The sequence below is a fragment of the Electrophorus electricus genome, chromosome 4 (genome assembly GCF_013358815.1).
Source record: "Electrophorus electricus isolate fEleEle1 chromosome 4, fEleEle1.pri, whole genome shotgun sequence".
Classification (NCBI taxonomy): Eukaryota; Metazoa; Chordata; class Actinopteri; order Gymnotiformes; family Gymnotidae; genus Electrophorus; species Electrophorus electricus.
The window spans coordinates 30,279,822-30,304,487 of NC_049538.1; the positions used below are offsets into that span (position 1 = coordinate 30,279,822).

The following is a 24,666-nucleotide window of genomic DNA, read 5'->3' on the forward strand; positions in this document are numbered from 1 at the left end:
CCACAAGCACGAACAGGTCCCTGGCGTGGCACGCTTCAGTGCCTGACCTCTGTGTTCAAGACACGCAACTATGAAGAGCCTCTTCACGCACCAGTATAGAGCCCATTGCTTTCCTGCTCACAGTGGTGTTATCGTGATCGCTTTGATCAGTAACAAGTTTCCAGCCCTGTGCCAAACAACATGAATAAGTCATCAGATTCTGGGATTAAATGTTAAGGACAACTACTTCTTATTGGAATGTATCTGTCCATTTCTGGAGGACCACATTTTTTTGTAATTATCTTAGGGAAACATTGTTAGAACATGTAAAAACTTTCAATCCGCATGTTGCGTCAAAACGTTTGCATTAAAGCGTGATATGAATATCATGTTTCTCTGATTCAGATTAAGTGCAGATTAAGTGAAGTCTTCCACTAAATTGCACTGGATTACCAGTAGAAAGTGCTTTTTAATGTAGAATGGGTCTTAACATGTGCCTTGATAACCTGTCCTGCATATTTAAACAATTCTATCCAAAGCCTCACATCCCCATCAAGAACCCTTTCACGACACTATTTTACAGTTTACAAGCTTTTTGATGACAGCTACATGCTCACAGCAGGTCTTGTAAAAAGTGTGATTTACAGCTGTGTTTTGAATGCCACATTTAAAACAAAGAACGTTACGGACCAATCTTGGCAAAGTAAAAAAATTCAAAAACCACTGTTAGTGAATAAATAATCAAAAACGACCAACAACAAAGTTCTGGGGAATTCTGACTCTCGCTCTGGCAACCCATGCTATTATGTAAAAATAATTTCATCATGGTTTAAACCATCATTTACATTTACAAATAACCTCAAGGCACAGTACGGTAAAACACACCTTACAATATTTACATGATGATAATCACTGTTGTGCAAGCCTCACGAAATATCAGATTACGTCCTAAAATCATTAGCACGGTATTATAACGGTTTGGCATCAGACAATAAAAAAGTTTAGATTTAAACTTCCTCTCTCACTTTGGAGGCTAACTATATAACATATGTTATGTTATCTACATTTGCTTGTAGAGGCTTCCCTTGTCAAGGCACTTGTCATCCATGGCGGGGTAAACGAAGCAGTTTCCTGCCTGAAACACTGAAGGACATAAAGACCGTCTCCATTCTCAGCTCACTGCAATGACGTGTCAGGGTAATTAAAGTGACTAAATGCTTAGAAACACATGACTGTGGTACATCATTAACCTAATGGAGTAACTGGACCTCTGGACCTGGGACACAGTGTCAAATAAAGACCAAGCATGTGCATTCATTCCTCCCCAATATGAAATATTAGCCATTCATCCTCAGTAGACATGCATGTTAGAGAAACTGCACTGGTTACCAAACCTTTCGGCCAACTCAAGATAAAAAATCTGTTGAGTTTACTCTAAAGAGTTCTAGAAAATGGTTGTCTCGATGAATTTAAGATGTAATTTAATTAATTTATTTATTAAGTTACACAACAAAATTGAGAAAACATTTGACGAGTCAAGGCTGTCATTTTCCATGAACAATTACAGTTAACTCAATAAGCAAATAAGCTTGGATTAAAAAAACAAAACAAACAAACCCAAAAACAAAACATAGTTTACCTACAAGTTGAGGTAATGAGTAAATGTTCAGGTTGTAAAAATATTGGAGATGATATATGACATCTATCCTGTAGTGTAGCACATTGTCTATAGGTGTGCACATGTAGTCATGATATTTTTTAGCTTTATAATGCTCAGTTTGTTTGGTACTTGGGTGCTGTCAATAAATCACCTACTCCCAAAATGCCTTTGTTAATGGTGGCAGGTGAAACCATGACTCAGCATCAGACAATAAAACCACGAATGCTCAATTTTAACATCTCAAGAACCTTCATAGTAGCCTTATATAAGAGGCCTGGAACATAACCGTTGTTATGTTATAACAGAGCCATTCAAAGCAAAACAGGGGTCTGAGTATGAAGATCATATCCAGAGGTAGACAGCCAGTATCCAGATGGGCTCATGTTTGAATTTCCCAGAATACTTGCTAAAGACATTCACTCCAAGCCATAAGATTTCCATGCTGTCACATCCTGTTAGACACCTAACTGACTCCGTCTGCGTCCACGGCACTTCTAGTTTAAGGTCAGATTAAGCGAAACGATCATCGACCGATCTAAGATGTGACATCCCCATTGGTTTGTCGTCACAAAACCAAGCAAGAGCCGTGCAGATAAAATACCACAGCGAATTCGCTTTAAGTGGTTCCAGAGAAGAACAACCCCCTGGAGTGAGGTGATACGACTCCAAAGCAGTGCAGAGCGGAAAGCGCCAATATGAGGGGCATGTGATTACAACACCTACACAAAGTCTGCGTTAATGTTTCCTAGGTTGCCCTTTAAAGCACCGTTTTTGAGTCAGAAGGACCGACTGCCAAATTCCAGCATGAACTCATGGATCCGTCTTACTGCGAACGCAAGTGACACACGTTTTTAAGAACAGGTGATGTTCCGCTGCTTTCCTAGAAAGCTCTCCATTTCCAGCGCTGACAGGGCCTTGGTGCCCTTCCACACACACAGCAGGACAACATGTAGCAGAAGGTGAACTCTGCAGCACTTGGTGACCAGGGACTGAAACAAGGCGCGTGTGTGTGTGTGTGTGTGTGTGTGTGTGTGTGAGATCACCCCATGTTGGGGAGGTATCTCATCCCATCAAAGACCACCCCACTGAGAGCGAAGATTCAGGGGCCTTTTACGAGACACAAGTCAGTGATCTGACTGGGACAAGACTTCTGTCGTGCTGCCTGATTTAAACATCATTCAAAGAGCCTGCTATTACACAGTTTAGATGTTTTGTGCAAGTTACTTGGAAACGTTAAAGAACTGAACTTATTGAAAGCAGTGCGAACAACAGATAAGCTGTTTCACTGCTCAGATTGTAAATATCCATGGTGCGAATGTCCGGTGCAGTGAATTTCAGAGCTGGAGGTATAATTTTCAATGTGAGACATTTGCTTTTAAATCAGGTCCATTTCACATCCACATTTGTCCCCGACAGAAGTGCTATTGATAAGAAAATAAATCAAACCAAACAGACCTGGACTAGCATGTTCTGGAGGTCGTCATAGTAATGGCCAGTATAATCTCAGAGATGCTGCTGCGTAAAGATGCCCTGTTCCAGTCTCATGGCGAGAGCAAGCAAACTTCAATGGCTGGAATGGGACAAAAATCACTAGAGTCACGATCCCTTACTTGGGAAGTGTAGGGAGAATTACCTGGTTGGTGATAAGCACATTTCCAGCAGGGAGTCCAAGTTCCCAGGACCTCCAAACAGCCAGGCAACAGCTTCCCTGTCATAAAGGTAAAAGAAATAAGGATAACAGTGACTGCTGTCTGATTGGAAGAGCTGTTTGCCCAGCTGGGGCTCTCTAACCCCCATCACTCTCAGAAGCAGAAAGAGCACGGCCATTTTTTTTTTTTTTTACCACTTGCTGTTCATCACATTGAGTAAGTATTATCTAGAGTGATACTGCAGTCTTCATGAAGTTGGCTTCAGAGCTAAAACAGAACATCCCGTGCATCTGTTATATGACTATGGTCAGAATCAGTTCAGTCACACACAAACCTTGTTCAGAAGGGCACACGGAGAGGTGGGTATCTTTTCTGTCACCAGAGGGCACTATTTGGGCACCATCACCATGAGGCTTCAGCAATTTCCACCAGTTCATGTTAAGGAGCACATAATGGACTATAATGAAGTGTAGACAGTCCAGAAACACTCTGTCCCACTGTATCCAAACAAACCTTTGTCACTTTACGCCCAGACTACAATGTAGCACACAAAGACTGCTGACCCATAAGCTCCCTAGACAAGCACTGGACAGCCTGCTCAGCTGGTATAAAGTCTGATTGGTCAGACAGTAGGACCACAGTGAGATGAAGCCAACGGTTGTTTTTTGCCAAACACAATCTTCATTGGATGTGACCTAAAACGTCGTCGACTCAATCAGAGGGACACAATGACAAATCTGCACTGATCTTTCTGGCTTTATTAGGACGTCGGCGAGAAAACAGGCACAATAAAATTTGTGTGTTTAGCCGCTCAAAAGAACACTCTAACACAATGGCTCTCCCAGCACGGAGAGACCAGTTTTATCAGATGCTTGAAATATTCCCAGAGACATATGAGGTACTTAGCGTGACGTTGCCAAGGTCACAAGAGACTCAAGGCTTATTAGCAATTCTATGTTCGTGACCTCCTGTCCAATGTGGTGATGGAGGTGACTAGTGGCAGTCTACTGGAACACCTCATCTGAAAGCTAAGCAGGTGCAGTGATTGTGAGCATAGCTTGTATAAGAAGAGCTGCTCTTCAAAGCTGAGGACCCAGGTCAGGTACGAAGATGAAGAACTTCCTCCTCATCGTCAGTAGGCTCCCCCTCGCCAGGGCGGTATTGGGAAAATAGCACCCTCGGTTTTAACAGTCTCAATCATATCAACCACCTTACTATAATTAAGAAGTCATTGAATTAGATGGAAACAGGTCAATTAGATGGAGACAGCTTTCAAAAATTAGTTGCTTTATTTAGATCTACGAAGCAGTTTAAGTAAGCAGGTTAATTTAAGTTGAAGAATTACATTACAACTGTCACTTCATTTTTTAAATGTGTTTTTTAACAGTAATATTGGGAACATGCCTGTATATGTTCCTAAATCATTTTGCATGGTCAGCAGGTGTCAGATTAGCTGTTCTGGATACAGTAATAGTAAACCCGCATTCCTTACGCTTTAGCAGAATGTGTAGGTGGCTGGAATGTGAAACTGGAGTCATTATGCTACTATCAACTGAAATTAATTCTGGGTAACCAGTTAGGTCATGCATTCCAGATTCACAGTGGGAGCTCCATTATTAAGGATTTATGAAATAGTTAATACAGTCATGTCTGTTTAGTAGACACCATTGAAATATGCTGTTCTATTTGTGGCTACCCAGTTCCCTGACCTTCTCTGTCCTCATAGAAGAAACAACAAAATAACAGGATTTGAAATGGATTGTGACATATGGCAATAGGACAGTTATTTGAGTTATTTTAATAATGTGGAAAAAACAAAGCAAACAAGAATCTGTTTGAATTGCACTCCTCAGAACACACTTTGTCTCCATAAGACAGGACGAGTAGGGTTGTTGGTGAGTTTACCATGGGGATGTGGCTGGCTGTCACTCAAGATAATTCCCGCCTCCTCCCACCCCCTGTAAAGTATAAAAGGCTTCCAGGTTTCCCTTCAGGACTCAGAACACTGGTAGTGTTAGAGCTGCATCCTTATCTAACACACACACACACACACACACACACACACACACACACACACAGAGTTGGACATTATTTTGGAATACCTACTTTTCTGGACCCTCCCTCAGTACTGTGTCAGAAGTCAGAAGTTCAGTTCTTAACCCCCACTCAAGAACAGACCTCATCAGGTATGTACAGTTGAAATGCTGCTCTCAGTTCACTCTTGTCACTGGAATTTTTCTGCATTTCCTCAAAGATCCACGTCTACAAAACGCTTGGGTTAACATCTAGCTGCTATTACCTGTTTGCTTGGGGCAGAACTTCTCTGCCCCCAGCACAGCAGCTGGGTATCCCTGGTCTTTTGATTGGGTATCCCTGATTTTTGAATGGGTGTCTCTGGCCTTTTGATTGGGTATCCCTGGTCTTTTGATTGGGTATCCCTGATTTTGGATTGGGTGTCTCTGGCCTTTTCACTTTCTCCTCAGTCACAGCCACTAGAACACTATGTATCTGAGAAAGACACAGTCTGTGCAAGTGCAGATTAGATCTGGGTGCAGATTAGACCGCGTTTTTGGCAGGACGTATGCAGTTTCTTAGAAGGTTGTCAGATTATGGATATATATTTAACATGTGAACAGCTAACGTAATTAAGACAGCCTTTCTCCACAGGTTGAAGGCAAAATGAAGCTGGTTGTGCAGAAGATTTGGCTGTGCTGTTTGCTGGCCAAGCTTGTGCCCTGTGCTATAAGTGCCCCACTTCAGATGACCTCTGAGCAAAAAGTCCAGTATGTCACTGCATTCGCGCCCCCCCATATCTCTGTTTTCCAAACCCCTTGTAACTTATTCTGGTTCCTTTGGGTCTTTGTTTGCCAGCCCAGAGCCCTGTGTGCCCAAGCAGGGTGGGATGGATTCAGCAGAACTTCTTCCACAGAGCAATGACACAGAGGTGTTGGCAGCAGGTCACAGGTGGGCTCCCTCTTTCATTCATTGCTAGATGTGTCTGAGTAAACGCAGTAAGACAGGCTCGTTAGAACAGAGTAAGACAGGCTCGTTAGAACAGAGTAAGACAGGCTCAATAGAACCGCCACCCTTGCTGAATGAATTAGGAGAAAATTAACATTTAGATTTAGATCATTTAGATCATCTTTCTTCCTTTCTTTCTTACTTCTTCCTGCCTTCCTTCCTTCCTACTCCAGTGCTCAGATGAGTGAACGAGTGAAGCGTGGGTGTAACCTTCTCACCTGTATGGTACACGACCTGGCCTACCGCATCAACCAGACCAGCAAGAGAATGAACAGTGCCCCGCAGGAGAAGATCAGCCCCCAGGGCTACGGCCGGCGACGCAGGCGCTCTCTCCTGCACCGATCTGCGCCTCGGAGCCGCGGGGAGGCCCGTCTCGGGCTGGCGTGGCTCCACACCCAGCGGCGTAGCGCACCACAAACACAGACTTAAACACCAACCTGCGGTTTGTCCTGAGCCTTTTCTCTCCTGTCGGCTCAGTGTGGTGAAATGCTACTGACGCCTCCTTTGCTGAACTTGTAGGGTGTTCTCTCCAGACACAACAGGTGGGAGACAACCGCTACACCTCCAAGCTGCTGAGCCTGTTTGCTCCACCAGAGCGGCAGGACTGAGGATAAAGACTTGGAGTCACCTGGAGGGAAGGGTGGGGAGTAGGGGTGGGGGGTTGGTCAGAGCTGTCCCTTAGGACGGGGGCAGCAGCAGTTCGGGGGTGGGGTGGGGGGTCGGGGGTGAGTGGGGGTTGTGAGTAGCAGATAGAGAAACCATTCTGGGTGCATGAGACTGGAACAATCCCATTTCTAACGGAGCTCTCGGACTTGACAAGGCTCTCTGTCTCTCCACGTAGGACGGGTGTCTGCTTCGACCCCTCTGGAGGAGCTGTGGGTTTATGAAGGACTCTGCTAACATCTCTGGGGCTTCTGGCAAGGGGAACAAGTACTGAGAGGACCACAAAGCTATAAGATCTTCACCAGTAAAGCCCCATAGAGGGAATGCATGGAAGGATGAGATCTTTGGGAAAGCTAGATGTGACACACACTCATACACTAATATCATGGAGGAAGCTAATACACTTGAAGCTGGATGTGTATGTAATACGGGACAGGTGCAATCATTTTTAGTAGTACTTTATATATTTCATCATTTATGTCTATAAAATTGTAAAATATATTATGTATGCTGTATGTTACAAATCCATATATTTATACATTCCATAATGTACTTATAAACTTGAGATTAAGCTATTTTTATACATAATAAATAAAATGTGTATTGTATATTTTAGTAACTGCCATTTCGAAATACAATACGTAACCTGTGCTTTCATATGTTTTAGTGATATAATTGTAAAACATTGTGAATTCAAATCATATGATCAATTATTAAACAGATGCAAGACAAAGATCAAATGTGTCTTTTCTTTTGTGGTTTCTCACTAAAAATATCAAGAGATCTAATTTAAAAAGGCCACAGAACACAGTTGTTAAGTGCAATAATACATATCAAGTGAAATCATTTGTGCAAGAGGGCAAATGATCAGTACAATAGACAATATGTTTATAGTGCAGACAGGACAATACACAGTAAATAAAATTATATTAATAATAGAACTATGCTGTAGTATGTTAAACAAGAGAAACCTATTTGCGGAGGTAGTGTTTGAAATGATGCATTGCATTAAATGTCGTGGATATTTAGCTAAATTGATTTTACAACCCCATTGTTGGCGAGACCAGATCCAAGATTATCCAGAAAAACACCGACTCGTTACAGTCCTCATGCAAAGCCATTTGGTTTCATTTCCAGTGTTGTGCTGCCATCTAGTGGCGAAGGCCTGTGATTACTGTTGTTAGTATTTTCACAAGTCAGCTGTCTTTCTGTCACATCTGCTAGACACAGATAAGAAGTTTACACCAACCAGGCTTGCCGTCTAAGAACACGATAAGATTCATTTTTACAGACATTTTACATTTTTGCAGATATTTTGTGACCGCACAAAAGAAAAGGAGTGAGATTAAGAATGTACCTGAATTTAAGCAAAAGGAATTTACAGTAACATCAACTGAACAACTGAAATTATACAAACTAATTAAACATCAATCATGGTTAGTAGCTAAATAAAAGTTAATAGCAACCATAGTAAAATCAGTAAAATACGTTTTTCAAGTATCATAAAAGTACATGGTCAATAGAGGGCGCTAACTGCCTTGTTTTAATTTGAGGAGCATGCGCAGATTAATTATATTGGTGCGTTGGTTTAGCAAATTCATTTCTTTATTGTGGAATTTGGCAAGAAAACATTCAGAAAGCTCTAAAATATCTTAAGGTATTTGACAGTTTTAGTCAAATTTCTTTTATGAATCAGATGACAGTTAAAATATCTAAACTGTTACCCACTTTTTGTCATTAATCATGTAGCTAATAGTAGTAGAGGTTCTTCAGTAGCACACTAGGTGGTCGAGGTTCTGTCTGTAGAAGTGAAAACTAAAGTCAAGCCTGTTTACGTTAGCAGTGCATTCACCAGCAGTGCGCTGAAGAGATGCTGGAGATACGGCCCGTCCGTCTGATCTGCTAAACACACAAGTATGTCGTGTCCAAGTAGCTCCGCCTTGCTTCCAAATACAGTTCAAATTCAAATGTATCTATAAAGCAATTATTACAACAGCCGTCGTCACATAGCAGTTTTACACATGTCTGAGTCCAAGCCCCCCAGTGAGCAAGCCAAGGGCGACAGTGGCGAGGAAAAACTCCTCGGAGCACGAGGAAGAAACCTGGACAGGAACCGAGACTCAAAAAGTCTCAGTAGTTCACAATAGTAACAATATCAACAATAAAGAGCAGAATGAGAAGTGAAAGAGAGGGAAAAATAAAATAGATAAATAAATTAAAAAGTATGAGGGTGTGTAAATTAGGGAACTACAATACGCAAAGTTGGACTTCGGCAGATCCAGCTATGACAGCACAGCTAAAAGGAAAGAGCTAGAAGGGAGCACGGGCACCCTGGAAAATCAGCAATCCACCGCTCAGTCAACAAACTTGAGTGACAAAAGAGAGGTGAAGTGACAGCATCATAACATCCCAGTTTACCAGAACTCCCAAAACCCACGGACCCCCAGATCTACACCTTTACCCAAGATGGGAAGTAGTTAATAAAATGCCTGACTGTAGAGAGAGCTTTTCAGCCTAGCCTTAAATATTGAGACTGTGTCTGAGTCTCAAACATTTACAGGAAGGTTATTCCACAGTGTGGGCATTTTATAGGAAAACAAAAACAAAGAAATCAATTATCACATCAATCACCAATCCATCTGGTCAAGTTCCCCAGCACCTTTTCATAACTCACTGATTCATTTAGGCACTTCTATTCAAAATTATATTCATCAAACAAAACAACAGACTCATGCTTTTCTGAGAAGTGGCTCCATAAACTAGTTAACAACAATACAATCACACTCAGTGCACAACACATTACATCTTTTATCCACGGAAGAAATTACTAAAGCATTCCATCTCATCCCTAACAGTAAATCCCCAAGACTGGACAGAATCCCAGGTGAGTTCTGCAAACACTGGACCCTTTCACCCATATTTTTAATAAATACAGATATAAATATTACATGCATTCCCTGTCTTACCAGGGATTGGCTTGCATCCAAAGTGTCAGTAATAATAAATACAGACCAAACTGGTTTCATAAAGGTTAGCTAATCCTCATTAAATGCACAAAGACTCAGGTCTGTACAACAGACACACCTCACCCCATAAATCTCCTTCCATCATCACATCCTTTTACAAGGATGCTGCAACGGTCTCTGATGGGGGGACAGCCCCTTCTCTTCGCCTCTCAGGCACCTTGGATTTGGACCAGTATCTAAATATCCCGTCCAAATCATATGTATGGCCTAATGTTCCATAAACAGGATTAAACTACTATATAACTCATCCACTCATTCGGACGCAACTATCACATGCATTCAAACTGTTTCACTTCCAAATGGGCACTGGACAAAGGTGCTCTTTACTTCTCTCTACCTCCATCTTATATGCACTCTATCGATCCATGGGCTTCCCGTCAGACAATGTCAGAACCTCACTGGTGCCCAGACCAAATTGCATGATCATGAAAACAATATATGCACTGACGACATTCTCTTATGTATCACCAGCGATTTGATGTCTCTTTCATCAATTCATAGTCGGATTAGTAAATATTCCATGAAATATCTTGAACTCCACAACTAAATTTACATTTATGCAAATTAAACGATATCTCCATATACTACATGAAATAAGAAACCATCTGGCCCGATGGAATAAATTACCAATATTACGACTCAAAACGTGTATTCTTTCCCAGCTGACCAACCCTTCAGGTTTTTGGCGATGCTCGTTAGGCTGGCCTCTATCTGGTTCTCCTCGCTTCACTCAGCAATGCTACTGGTGTCCGTTCTGTACTGTTACAACACTGATGTGCCCACATCCCTGCTCCACGTTTTAGAGGTATATATAATTCCGCAGTCCTGTTTCCCTGTTTCATACAACATTGTTCTTCTCTCCACCTTCTCATTCACCTTCCTCCTTTCTTATATTCCCACTATTTTTCTTCCTCTCTATCTGCATCTTTAAATGTCACCTTAACAGTCAAATGAAACGTACCTGAATATAGTGTTAATAAACGGCTTATTGTTCTCATTGTAGAAGGGGGGGGTGTATCGGGGGGGGCGGGGGGGGGGTGGGGGCTGGCAGGAAATAAAAGGAAAGAAAGCCCTACCCACAGTGAGAGAAGTCCCATTCATTGTTGACTTCAGCGTCTTAAAGAGCTGATCCATCCCTGTCAGAGGGGGATAATGTCGTAAACGCTGTCACACATCAGTCTCTATCTCCACCCTCAAGGAAGAGTCACGGCAGTTTCTTTATGAGCGGCACAGAGCGAGGGGACGACGTTTCTACACAGAGAGAGGGGTGAGTGAACTTTCCTTCTAGTGCCCTGATACTGCTGATCCGTATAACCTGACTGATGCTGGCATTTCTCTGAGGGCCAACATGCTATTTTTGCGCCATTTGGATAAACGTGCCTGATCAGCTCTAAAAGTATGCTGAGTTTTCTTCTGAGCTGTTGCATGTCTCAGCCTGTCACAGGCCGGTACTTCATACCAACGACCCCACATCACAGTTGCTGCACAGTTTTCAGCAACATAAAGATAATCCCATATAACAAATGAGGAGAATAATAACAATGGGGTTCTTTTTTTCAGTTATGTAAGGGACATAGTCTGCTATCAGCAAACGCCTGAAGCTCAGCCGGAAATGTCAGTACTGACTGGGTAGAGGAAGCAAAAATCCCTCACGAGGAGTTATAGCTCCACTTCACTACTGTGTGCTATGTAAACACGGCCTCTGGATGAAAATAAAATGTGACTAACAACACTGCTCTGGGCTGACAGAGATAACAGATCAGTCGCAACACTTTGTTGGGCTCGGTGTTAACAGGAAGCTGCAAAAGCTGCATTATCAGCTCTGTTACTATGGTTCCAAAGTGCCAAAAAGCTGCAGCTGCAAAGAGGAACTTTCTTTTTCTGCTGTCAGAATAAAACTTGAAGTTTGCATTCATGGGCCTGGTAACTCAATAGTAGTACACTGACATATTTTCAGTTGCTTTTATCTTGTATATTTAATGTCATGCAATGAATATTCATTTTTTGAAAAAGTTGAAGTTGCAGTAAGTTTGACGTCATGGTCGGTGGTTAGCACCAACACCACAGCAGTAGTCTGTGTGTGTACTACAACTCTTTTCTTCCTGCTCAGATGTCTGTCAGTGGACTCATGGATGAAGACACACAAACCAAGATGAGGAGAAGCAGGATGAGCAAGCAGCAATCCACACCTCTCCTTGGGAAAGGTTAGTGCATATACACACGCGCACACACGCACACCTTTCCTTGGGAAGGGTTAGTGCACACACACACGCCTCCATGGAGTCTGTTGTTTATACTTGCAGTATGTGCAAAAGCAGTATATCCTGTTAAACATCAACAAGATAACTAGATATATTTGCAGAGTATACTAGTAATGTTAGCTGCTCTGTTCTGAAGATTCTTTGTCTTTCAGCATGTGACATTAAACAAACAATATGTCATTTTTCACTGATTCATCTTCATATAATGTATCAGCTATAATACTGACTTGCTGCTTGGATGTTTAAGAGACTCTGTACTAAATGTATTTCAAACATAGCTGCCTCCAAGTGAGGGATGTGTATACATAAATAAGCTTAAAGGTTTAACTAGTGTAGGTCAGTGGTTAAGGTCCTTGAGTGTTATGTAAATAAATTTGACTTTTACTTTAATTTAAACATTAGACTGATATTATTATATAATATTGGAAGGATATATTAATATTAATATTAATCTTGGAAGGAGTACTTAAAACTAAGAGTACAAATGAGCATGTCTGAATAAGATTCCAATGTGTCTTTGTTAGATGAACATAATCTCAGATATTAAGCTATAAAATAAAATATCTCAGCTATAAAAATCCTAAACCGGTTTGCCTACACCAACCACAGCTAGGCGTTGTCTGACTCAGCTTTGTCAACTCTGTCTGGGCAACTACAACTACATAAGAAACAGCTCAACCGCAATGCCTCCATGATACGAACAGTAAAAAGGAGTAAAAAAGCAACTAGCACAGCGAACCAGATTTACTGGACTAAGGATATTGTGGGAGACTTTTAGGAGCTGTTGTTAACTAGTGTAGGTCAGTGGTTAAGGTCCTTGACTTGTAATTGGAAGGTTGCCAGTTCAAGTCCCACCACTGCCAAGCTTCCACTGTTTGGCACTTGAGCAAGACTCAACCCTTAATTACGCCTGTTGTGTTCGGTCATAACTGTAAGATGCTTTGTATAAAGGTGTCAGATGAATGTAAATTAATAGTGGAAAATGCATCTAACCCTAATTTGGGCATCTTACATTTAAATGTGAATATTTGTTTAAGATTATTAATATTTAAATTAAAGTATATAATAGCACACTGTATATATGAATCTATTTATATAGGTTTTGCATAGTAAAATCACCATAAGTTAGACTTATTTGTGCAGCGAGGCAAAGTTTGACCTGTACTACTACAAACTGAATTTATTATATGTATTACCAAGTGCTGATACTTTCTTCTGTGCTAGGAATTTTGTATCATTAAAAGAAATGAGCCATTCCTAGTGCTCTTTATACTAGGTTTGAGGAGCCTGTCTGGACTGAGAGGCAGGTGAAGACCGAGTTCCTTTTCCTGTTTTCTCTTCCATGTCCAAGAATTTAGGGACTCAGAGACTGTTCAGCCCACTTGAAGAGCTGCCAGAATTTTATGTTTCACAGAGACTTCACAGAAGTCTCACAGAAGTCTCACAGAACTCTTCAAGAGGTCTCACAGAGGGTTCGGAAGTCCAATCCTAATGAAAAGAACAGTCTAGTATTCTGGTATAACATTAAGTGGGAGTATTTCCAAATTCTACATTAGACATATTTTAAAATACACGTTAGAAAATGTAAACAGATAAATGTTGGTTGGAACATATTTATCATTATAATTTCCTTGCCACTGAAACCAGTGGCTTGTTCATTAGGAATCTGGACTCAAACTTGAGAAAAGCCGTTTTGCGACAACATGTGTTGCAAAAAGTGTTATGTAAATAAATTTGACTTTTACTTTAATTTAAACATTAGGCTGATATTATTATATAATATTGGAAGGATATATTAATATTAATATTAATCTTGGAAGGAGTACTTAAAACTAAGAGTACAAATGAGCATGTCTGAATAAGATTCCAATGTGTCTTTGTTAGATAAACATAATCTCAGATATTAAGCTATAAAATAAAATATCTCAGCTATAAAAATCCTAAACCGGTTTGCCTACACCAACCACAGCTAGGCGTTGTCTGACTCAGCTTTGTCAACTCTGTCTGGGCAACTACAACTACATAAGAAACAGCTCAACCGCAATGCCTCCATGATACGAACAGTAAAAAGGAGTAACTGGCACAGCGAACCAGATTTACTGGACTAAGGATATTGTGGGAGACTTTTAGTAGCTGTTGTTAGCTTGAGAGGGCATGAAAACTAAAAAGTAATGGGTGGAGGTTTCAGATGAACTGGAAGCAACTGACAGGAGACTCCACTCATAGGTGGAGTCTGAATTCTTCCAATTGTTCCCCTGGAAACTTGGTGAAGGCTCACAACAGCCACAAAGAGACAAAGTGAACCACTGTTCCTCTGGACTTTTTCTTCTAGCTTCTACATGACATAATCTGCTAGCCTGAACTACAGCAAGCCCAGGTAAATACTTCTGTATAAATTGTAAAACATTGCCTCCAGCTTGTAAAAACTGTTCAATAATTGCCTTTGAAAGTGCTTTGTTGTTTTCTGTAAGAACTCCAGGGTGTGCTTGCATGTGAAGGCAGTGTCTCCCTGAGCATGGCTGTTTGCAGCTTAGTGAAACACTTCAGTGCAGTTCAGCAGGCTGTGGAGTGAGCCCTGGGAAAGAGTGACCAGGTCATTTATTTTAAGCTCACAATGCATGGCGTGTCTCTGTGTTAAACCCAAGGTCAGGCTCAGAACTCGATGTTATAGAGCACTGAACTTCCATGCCACTGTGTGGTTATCAGAGGTTCACATGCACCCTAGCAGAGTGTACTGGGGTGATATGCAAGCAAACAAACAAACAACCAAAGAGATTGGTAGTGGTCAATTCATAAATGTGTCATGCTCCTGTTGAGTGATCTTGCTGCCCTACTTGGGTAGTGCAGGGTAAATGCACTGTTGTGGGAATTCCTTTAGCTCTGTCACTTGGGTGTGGCTTACAAGTGATAAGACAGCTAACGTTCATAGTAAAAGCACTGTCAGTTACAGATGGATTCTTGCCCTTTACAGAGCTGAATCCAAATCAGCTTCATTGTATGCTGTACCCAACACTGGCAAAACCGTATTTGTGCAAGACCTTTGTATGGACAAAGCTGTTTGTTAGTTACTAAAAGCTACTGAAGGTTACTAAAGGTCAGCTGTGGCGTGGGAGGCGTGCGAGCACCTAGCACATCACGTCTCCGCGATATCAGCAGATGTGAGTGCTGCCAGCTGCTCGGTGTGGAGGAGCTCAGGAAACAAGATCTTCACAGGCAGTGCTGTTCTGGAACCTGCCACCACATCAGGCTTCTGACACTTGCACTCACAGCCAGCAGCCGGATGTGACATTTGGGACGTCATGCAGTTTGCTGCTTTAAATATAGATGGAGAGGAGCATTCGAGATACTGAAAGGCAGGAAGTGTCTAAGGCACAGAAGAATCCTCTCACCGGGCCACACCACAGCCCCTGACGAGATATTGCAAGGCAGACGGTCTGAGCGTAGAGAGCCTGACAAAACCCAGCAGGGCGAGGATGGCCACAGAAGGTAAGAAAGAGCGAGAGAGAGAGAGAGAGAGAGAGAGAGAGAGAGAGAGAGAGAGAGAGAGAAAGAGATAGCGCACTCCTCCACATGTCTGCTTAAATGAAAGAACAGGGAACACAGGACTGTGGAGAGTGCCAGGAGAGAGTGATCAGGGTTGAGAGTGCAAGGAGTGAGTGATCAGGGTTGAGAGTGCCAGGAGAGAGTGATCAGGGTTGAGAGTGCAAGGAGTGAGTGATCAGGGTTGAGAGTGCCAGGAGAGAGTGATCAGGGTTGAGAGTGCAAGGAGAGAGTGATCAGGGTTGAGAGTGCAAGGAGTGAGTGATCAGGGTTGAGAGTGCAAGGAGAGAGTGATCAGGGTTGAGAGTGCCAGGAGAGAGTGATCAGGGTTGAGAGTGCAAGGAGTGAGTGATCAGGGTTGAGAGTGCCAGGAGAGAGTGATCAGGGTTGAGAGTGCAAGGAGAGAGTGATCAGGGTTGAGAGTGCCAGGAGAGAGTGATCAGGGTTGAGAGTGCCAGGAGAGAGTGATCAGGGTTGAGAGTGCAAGGAGAGAGTGATCAGGGTTGAGAGTGCCAGGAGAGAGTGATCAGGGTTGAGAGTGCAAGGAGAGAGTGATCAGGGTTGAGAGTGCCAGGAGAGAATGATCAGGGTTGAGAGTGCCAGGAGAGAGTGATCAGGGTTGAGAGTGCCAGGAGAGAGTGATCAGGGTTGAGAGTGCAAGGGGAAAGTGGTTCTTGTAACATGGTTACAAGTGACATGTTGACAATAACCTACCAGGTCATAAATCCTCACCAACATTGGCACAAAGCAGCACAACACACACCACTACGTGCTTCAAAGACAGTAAAGACAACAGTAACTGTTGTACTACTCATTTAATTACAAAATGTTTCCAAATGGCAAATTTAAACAACAACAAAAAAAAAAACAAAACAAAACTTTTTTTTAACCTCATAGATATTACTGTCTTTTATTTGTCTTAGTAGCAGGATTACGGTCAGGTAAACAGGTACCAAAAGCTTGTCTGGAATGAAATTCTCCTAGATAGGCTGAGCTGGGAACAGTTTGAAAACATCTCTCATATAGTCGTATGAAGCAGCATTTTGCCCAAATGTTTTGACAGACTCAAATTACACGTCACAGGTGGAAGTCTATAGCAAAGCATTTTCTTACTCAGTCAAACCTTGTACACCAGAAGTGATTCAGCTACTGAATTAAAAAGTACAATGAAATGTTCTGAAATGGTTACAGAAGACATCTGTGGAACATAGTGGTGAAAGCCAGTGAATGGTAAAGAGTTCTGTAGACTTAAACTGTCATAGAAAACCAAACAAGTACCAAACACTCTATACTAGCAGCTTCAAAAGTAAACATGGATCAGGACTCAAGTAAACATTTTTAGCTCTAGTAAATATACAGTACATCTTGTACATAGTGGGACAGTATATTCACTTGTTCTAACAACTAACAGACTGATTTAGCTACACAACCTATGAATGTACATCAATATTTTACAACAGTGAAAATAATATAATATAATATAACTCCTTCAGTGTAACTCAGCTTCAGTTGTTAATCGAATGTGTGACTTTATAACTGCATGAATACATATAAAAGTAAAAATGGTACATTTATCACATTGTGCTGAATACAGCCAGCCTTGAGGAAGTATCTTAAATTCCCCTTTCTCAGAATAATCCCTCAGACTGCTTATTAGAAAGACTAAAGAGTTGGTGACTATTGCCAGAACCAGTTCCATCATGCAAGCTGAGAATGTGCTGATAGCCACTGGGGGCGGGGTTAAGAGGAGCCAGGAGCCCACAGGAGTGTCTTTCTGACAACTGCGTCATCGTGTTTACAGAAACCTGACTAAGTGCATCTGTAACCTGATGTGCATAGTCGGGTCACTTGAGGATATGTTTACAGCTGCGACACATTGCCTGATCCACACTCATAGATCTTTTCTTAGATTACGCTTATGACAGGACAGAGCTGTCCCTAAATTGCAGTAAGCATATGTGCTTTGCTGAGGCAACAACATTCACTGTGTGCACAATTATTAGGCAAGTTGTATTTTTGAGGATTCATTTTATTATTGAACAGCTACAGTGCTCTCGGTCAATCCAGAATCTTAATAAACCTCAAACCTGAATATTTAAGAAAGTAAACGTGAGGTTTTGGCTTTCTTAGGAGAATATCTATGTGTGCAGAATTATTGGGCAACAATGAATGTACAGAATTATTAAGCAACTAAATCTGTGAGAATAAAGTGAGAATAATAAACAAACAACTCAATTTACAAATAAACATTTCTGACATTTAAAAAAAAGTGACCAGTATAGCACACCTTCTTTTCAATAACAGTGATAGAGTCTGTCAGTTTCTTAATCTGTTGACAATCAACTTTGTGCAGCAGCAACCACAGCCTCCCAGACACTGCTCAGAGAGCTGGACTGTTTTCCTTCACCGTAAATCTCCCGTTTAAGAAGACCTACAAGTTCTCAGTAGTGTTTATGTGAGGGGAGGAAGGGGGCGTGTCATTATTCTTTCATCTTTAAGGCCTTTAGTAGCTAGCCATGCAGTGGAGTATTTCATGCACTGGCAGTAGGTTTGGGAGTTGGTTTTGAGTCCATCTGCAACCCAAAAATGTCCAACTAGCTCATCTTTAATAATACCAGCCCACAGCACAACCCCATCATGTCTTTGAGTACTGAACACCTTGTACCTCTGGGCACTCCAGGTAGGTTGCAGGTCTGGATGACCGCACTGGAGGATAACGGCTTCCTGGTCACTTCACATTTGATTCTTCTCAAATCTTTGGCAGTTAATTTGCATCTTTTTTCTTAACACATTTTTGTGACCCTGTTGACTATTTGCAACAAAACGTTTGATGGTTCTGTGATCACAAAAAAGGAATTGCTCAAAATGTTAAAGAATTCTATGTTTTAGGGTCCTTTAAAAATTATTTTTGCTTTAGGATTCTATTCAAAGTCAGAAGAGAATGTTTTGACATATACGTTCCATAAGCAGCCCTGAAACAGACCGTGAGCTACTTTAAGTCCTCTCTGTTCAATTTCTTTGTTGGCCAGGTTCTTCAGACAAAACATAAACAACAACAAAAGCAAACAAAAATAAACAAACAAGCATATGATTTTTCATGTTTAAACGGCTGCAGCCAGAATTTACAATCTATAAAGAATATTTTAGAACTACCTGAAACCTTTGAAAAATTTAGCAGTTGTTTCTATAGATTGCATTACGCGCAAGATGTGAGGTCCAGCTCACATCCTTTAACTGTTGATAAATGCTTTTCTCTGTACTTGTCTGAAAAATCCCACGTTTTTGGCTTTGTTTTGCAGACATGCAGCGACAGTTCCCGAAGATGTCCTTCAGCGAGGTGGACGATCGGATGAAGAGGCTGGCGGAGAAGGTGATGGCCTCGGCCCTGAAGGAGGAGAACACCAAGGACCTCATGTCCATGTTCACCGTGCCCGAGGACTGCCCTATCGGACTGCATCAGGCCAAAGAACATGAGCTACTCAAGGAGATAGCAGAGGAGCACTCTGCAGAGAGTATCAAAAGGTCAGGGACGGCCGCGGGATCGCCAATCAGCTCAGTGGGACTGTCTGCGTGATGACACAAAAAAGATGACCTGTTTTGTTTTTTCTGCACCCTCCTCTAGGAAGAAGAGCTTTAAGATGATGCGCTCCCAGTCGATATCACTCCAGGCCCCAGGTATGGCTGACTGGGCCATGTCTGTGATCTCCCCTATAGTCCCCCCTGAAAAACACACTGACAACATCCCAGAGTTCCAGAGAATGACCATCAGTGGAGACCACTGCGCAGGGGTAGGTGCTTACTTCATACCTTATACATCATAATATAAAGAAGTTAATGAAAGCCCAAATCATCTTGCATTCTGCAGTTGTACGCATGCATGTAAAAAGAGAATAGAGTATTTAACTGGGGACACAGCAAGAATCGTAAACAGCAGAAGAGCTCAGGGTTAGCAGGAAAACAGAAGTATATAGTATACGAAAACACGGAAGCACAGTAATTGAGTCACGCAAAGGTCATGGTGGAAATGTCCACAGGCTACTAGGTGAGAATACGCAGGACTGCAGCCTCTGGCTTTATTGTGGCTGCATACCAGACTTGTGCTTCAATCAACACCTCCATAAACACCCATACAAAACATTACAATGTAATAATGTTACTAGCTGAACTCAGAATCAACACCTCCATAAACACCCATACAAAACATTACAATGTAATAATGTTACTAGCTGAACTCACAATCAACACCTCCATAAACACCCATACAAAACATTACAATGTAATAATGTTACTAGCTGAACTCACAATCAACACCTCCATTAACACCCATACAATACATTACAGACAATGTAGAAATGTTATTGGCTGTGGCTCCAGAACTCAAACTCTAATGAATCTCCAATCATTTTCATCTAATATTATTTCAGACCCTGTGAATAAATCGAAGGAGAGTTTCAACAAAAATAAATTCTAGAATTAGTGTCAAGTCACCCTTGTGTGTCCTGTATTGTGTTTCCAACACAGATAACAGTTGAGGACTATGAGCAGGCAGCAACAAGCCTGCTGAAAGCTTTATTCATCCGAGAGAAATATTCACGTCTGGCATATCACCGCTTCCCAAGAATCACTGCCAAATTCCTCCGAAGTGCAAATAATGAGACATGGAATGAGGAAGATGAGATTATTCCAGGTAACTGTGGTACACCTTGAAAGAACATTTAGGTGAAAAGTAAGCTTATTTGGTATAGTTGGTATAGCAGTGATTAGTTAAATTACGAAAGGTAGTTTTTTTAATATAATAATTTATGGTGCGTTTGAACTACAGATATCCTTCCCTATGTTACGGATGGCCAGGATCCATACAGCATGGAGGACATCCCACAGAACCTGGGCTACATCCTGAAGATGAAGGACGGCATCATACACGTTTACGATGACGAAGAGGCCGTAACGCAGGAGAAGCCGCACGGTTTGCCTTATCCCGACATGGAGACGTTCACCATTGACATGACCCATGTCCTGGCCATGATCGGAGACGGACCAACGTGAGTTCAACTTTCTTCCAGTCATGTCTCACGTTTGCTGTGTGGCGGGCAAATCCATCCACCGTGGTAGAGATGTAGCTCACGGCCCACTATGCTATGCGACCTGAGTGTTATCTATGCTATTCAAAAGATAGCTGTAACTGTTATGGGGTCTTTGCACACATGTCTCAATGGCCTCTTATCACACTGTGTTGTACTGTAGCAGACATACTTATGTGTCTATCTGCAGAAAGACCTACTGCCACAAACGGCTGAACTTTCTCATGTCTAAGTTCCACCTACACGAAATGCTGAATGAGATGGCAGAGCTGAAGGAACTAAAGAGCGTTCCTCACAGAGACTTCTACAACGTCAGAAAGGTAGGGGGCGTAACGCGGCACGCGAGGCTTTATGCCACCTCCAGCGTGTGTTTCCTGAAAGCTCGAGTCTGCCAGCTGAAGCAGGGTGCTTATGCACTTACAGGTAGACACCCACATCCACGCAGCTGCCTGCATGAACCAGAAGCACCTTCTGAAGTTCATCCAGGACACCTGCAATGCAGAGGCCGATCGGGTGGTGATGGAGAAGAACGGGAAGAAGCTCACGCTCAGACAGGTTTTCGAGAACCTCCACATGGACCCGTACGACCTCACGGTGGACTCCCTGGACGTGCACGCTGTATGTACCTTCACAAGAGCAAGTTGAACCTGCACGTTGAACCTTTTTGGAATAAATTATATCCAGCAATACGTTTTTCTTTTTTGGAAATATCTCAGGGTAGGCAAACTTTTCATCGATTTGACAAGTTCAACTCTAAATACAACCCAGTGGGTGCGAGTGAGCTTCGTGAGATCTACCTCAAAACTGACAACTACATTCATGGAGAGTACTTCGCACGTCTTATAAAGGTAAAGTACAGACCCGGGTCCATCCCCGTTAATAAAACACTGTGTACAAGGGGACACGTTGTAAACGGACCCTTTCTATAGAGGAGGTGTAAACTGTGCTACTATGTCCCCGCGCTGATGCTGTCTGTAGGAGGTGGCTCAAAATCTGGAGGAGAGTAAATACCAGTATGCAGAACCCCGCCTTTCCATCTATGGCCGTGCCCCTGATGAATGGGACTGCCTATCAAAATGGTTCATCCAGCAAAAGGTGTACTCCCCCAATTTAAGATGGATTATACAAGTGCCAAGGATCTAGTAAGTTCTTCAGGTTTAAATAAGATTCAGTTTAAATAACATTGGAAAGTAGAAGCTGTAAAGGACATGCCAGCAACATTCCAGACAGATTACTATAAAATCATACTGATGCCTGTGTTCTGTCATTCAGTGACATTTTTAGATCAAAGAAAATAATTCCCAACTTTGCAAAGATGCTGGAAAACATCTTCCTCCCTCTGTTTGAGGCTACCGTTAACCCCCAGAAGCACAAAGAAATGCATGTTTTCCTGAAATATGTGAGTGGCTGGATTTGTTCTTAGATATGTTATTATTACCAGGAGACCGATCTCCAATGACCAGGTGTTCAGGTGTCAGGTGTCTGGTACTCACAACAGCCCTAAAGGAACCCCGTCTTACCGGCAGGTGACGGGCTTTGACAGCGTGGACGACGAGTCCAAACACAGCGATCACATGTTCACCTATAAGAGCCCCAAGCCTGAGGAATGGACCCTGGATGAGAACCCTCCATACAGTTACTACCTCTTCCACATGTATGCCAACATCATGGTACTCAACAACCTGCGCAAGTATGTCCATTGCTACCTTCACCATAAGCTGCATTCACGAGGTTCTCTTGTCAGAATTTTATCTTCTGTTCTTAAAGATACACAGCACTGTGGCAAGAATGTATCATCTGCAGTCTATGCTCAAATGTGAGAAATGTAATATAGTGATATTTATTCCATCTTCACATGGAAACAGTTTGGTAACGAATTTGTGCATTCCTGTGTGTGAATTTTGAATGCTTGTGCTGTTGTTTCCAAGGGAACGTGGCCTCAACACCTTCCAGTTACGCCCCCACTGTGGGGAGGCGGGGTCCATCACCCACCTGGTGTCCGCCTTTCTCAGTGCAGACAACATCTCCCACGGCCTCAATCTGAAAAAGGTCACTCCTCCAGCTGAGTCCAGTCCTAATACGATTACGTAACCAGCTGTTACATTAGCAGAGTGTTTTCTTAAAATCTCACAGTAAATGAAGCAGTTTTATGGAAACAGAGGTCATGAGATCATTCCAAGTAACAACGTCAGGGCAGTCAGTCAGGCACCGATCCATTCCTAGTGAAGCATTATGGGATAATCACCATCACCTTGTGCCACGCACACTGTTAACAAACTACCGTCCGTCCCTGTGTCTCTTACCCAGAGTCCTGTGCTGCAGTACCTATATTACCTGGGCCAGGTGCCCATTGCAATGTCACCTCTTAGCAACAACAGCCTGTTCCTGGAGTACTCCAAGAGTCCCCTGCGAGAGTTCCTGCACAAAGGCTTGTGTGTGTCGCTCTCCACCGACGACCCCATGCAGTTCCACTACACCAAAGTGCGATGCCGTTCCAGTACACCAGTCAAACCCACTATCGGGGCATACGGTGCACGATATGGTTAGTTAGCTGACTGTCTTTTCCCTCTGCTGCCCCCTGCAGGAGGCACTAATGGAGGAATACGCTATCGCGGCACAGCTGTGGAAACTCAGCACTTGTGATGTCTGTGAGATCGCCAGAAACAGTGTCCTCCAAAGTGGTCTCTCACATCAGGTACACATACGCAGTGTCACACAGTCTCCTTTAGGCTATTGCCAACTACCCTTTTTGGTCTGTGGAATCACCAGTATTAAAGAATAAACAGCAAACAATGATCAGGATGTTTTTGATTCGTTTTGCAAAGCTGTTATATAAAAGCAGGAGAGGCTACTGGATTAGTTCCAGACCACCAATGCAAGTAAAACCTAAATGCGATTGTTTCTAAAGCCTCTTTAACAGGCTTAGCAGACTCGCCTTTTTAACATTCTGTAGCAAATACTGTACGTACATGCAGAAAAATGTCTGTAAATTAGGAGTTGTTGAAAGAGCAACTGCACAGGGCTAGCGTTTAGTCCCGCCTGTCGCTAGTGAAACGTTTCAGTCGTGCTGCACTTGTCTAAACGCGCCCTGCTGCCAGCGTAGCACGCACTCGAGGCGCTGAAGTGTCACCGCTTCAGAGATCATAATGGACATTTGCCTGTTTCCCAACCACTCACTAAGACCTCCTCTCGTTTCTACAGGAAAAGAAACACTTCTTAGGGGACAACTATCTAGAGGACGGACCAGAAGGGAACGACATTCGGCGGACGAACGTGGCCCAGATCCGCATGGCCTTCAGGCACGAGACCCATTGCAACGAGCTCAGCCTCCTTATGGACGCGGTGAAGCGCGAGTGCACTGCAGGGCATGCCGAGTGAAAGGAGGACGAGTGCAGCGTGCCCGTGGAGCCCTGGCGCAGGACTGACTACTGAGCCCACCCACACGGAACAGTCACATTCAACAGAAAGGGTCGATATTCATTGGGGGGAGCCGGGGGTGTTAGGTACATTGTATTCTTGGTTTCTTAGGAGCATTTTTTTCTTGTGTTGGTGATTTTTATTAAAACCTTCCTGGTTTGTATGGAACAGGAGAGTGGAGAGCGCAGACTCGATTCCTGCCTTTTTGAACATGCTTTCCTTGACTATGTGTGAAAATTATTGTTTTCTGATAGCGTCCATAGGAATCTGAAAACTTTACAACTGCAAGACAAAATAAATAAATAAAGCATTTTTAAATGAATCAAAAATGCTTCTCTTCTCATTTGGCCATTGAAAATGTATTAATTA

The 24,666-nt window shown here is 42.5% G+C and overlaps 2 protein-coding genes across 4 annotated transcripts; both read left to right on the top strand.

Moving 5' to 3' along the window:
• Positions 1-5,306: 5,306 nt before the first annotated feature.
• admb (adrenomedullin b) lies at positions 5,307-7,707 on the top strand. The gene is made up of 5 exons (XM_035525387.1): positions 5,307-5,474; positions 5,956-6,071; positions 6,160-6,252; positions 6,483-6,751; positions 7,151-7,707. Exons 2-4 carry the CDS (start codon positions 5,968-5,970, stop codon positions 6,736-6,738), a joined length of 453 nt encoding a protein of 150 aa, XP_035381280.1. The 5' UTR covers positions 5,307-5,474; positions 5,956-5,967; the 3' UTR covers positions 6,739-6,751; positions 7,151-7,707.
• Positions 7,708-11,131: 3,424 nt separating this feature from the next.
• ampd3b (adenosine monophosphate deaminase 3b) lies at positions 11,132-24,619 on the top strand. Of its 3 annotated transcripts, none has more exons than XM_035525354.1 (16): positions 11,132-11,265; positions 12,109-12,202; positions 19,099-19,321; positions 19,422-19,587; positions 20,321-20,486; positions 20,622-20,841; positions 21,071-21,200; positions 21,304-21,498; positions 21,597-21,728; positions 21,859-22,022; positions 22,153-22,279; positions 22,407-22,570; positions 22,809-22,929; positions 23,188-23,361; positions 23,465-23,575; positions 24,082-24,619. In XM_035525354.1, the coding sequence occupies exons 2-16, from the start codon at positions 12,109-12,111 to the stop codon at positions 24,256-24,258; spliced, it is 2,364 nt and encodes a 787-aa protein (XP_035381247.1). In that variant the 5' UTR covers positions 11,132-11,265; the 3' UTR covers positions 24,259-24,619. The 3 variants fall into 3 exon arrangements, with proteins under 3 accessions (XP_035381247.1, XP_026873804.1, XP_026873802.1); XM_027018001.2 differs by lacking the exons at positions 11,132-11,265; positions 12,109-12,202 and adding exons at positions 14,278-14,636; positions 15,584-15,745; XM_027018003.2 differs by lacking the exons at positions 11,132-11,265; positions 12,109-12,202 and adding an exon at positions 14,277-14,636.
• Positions 24,620-24,666: the final 47 nt, after the last annotated feature.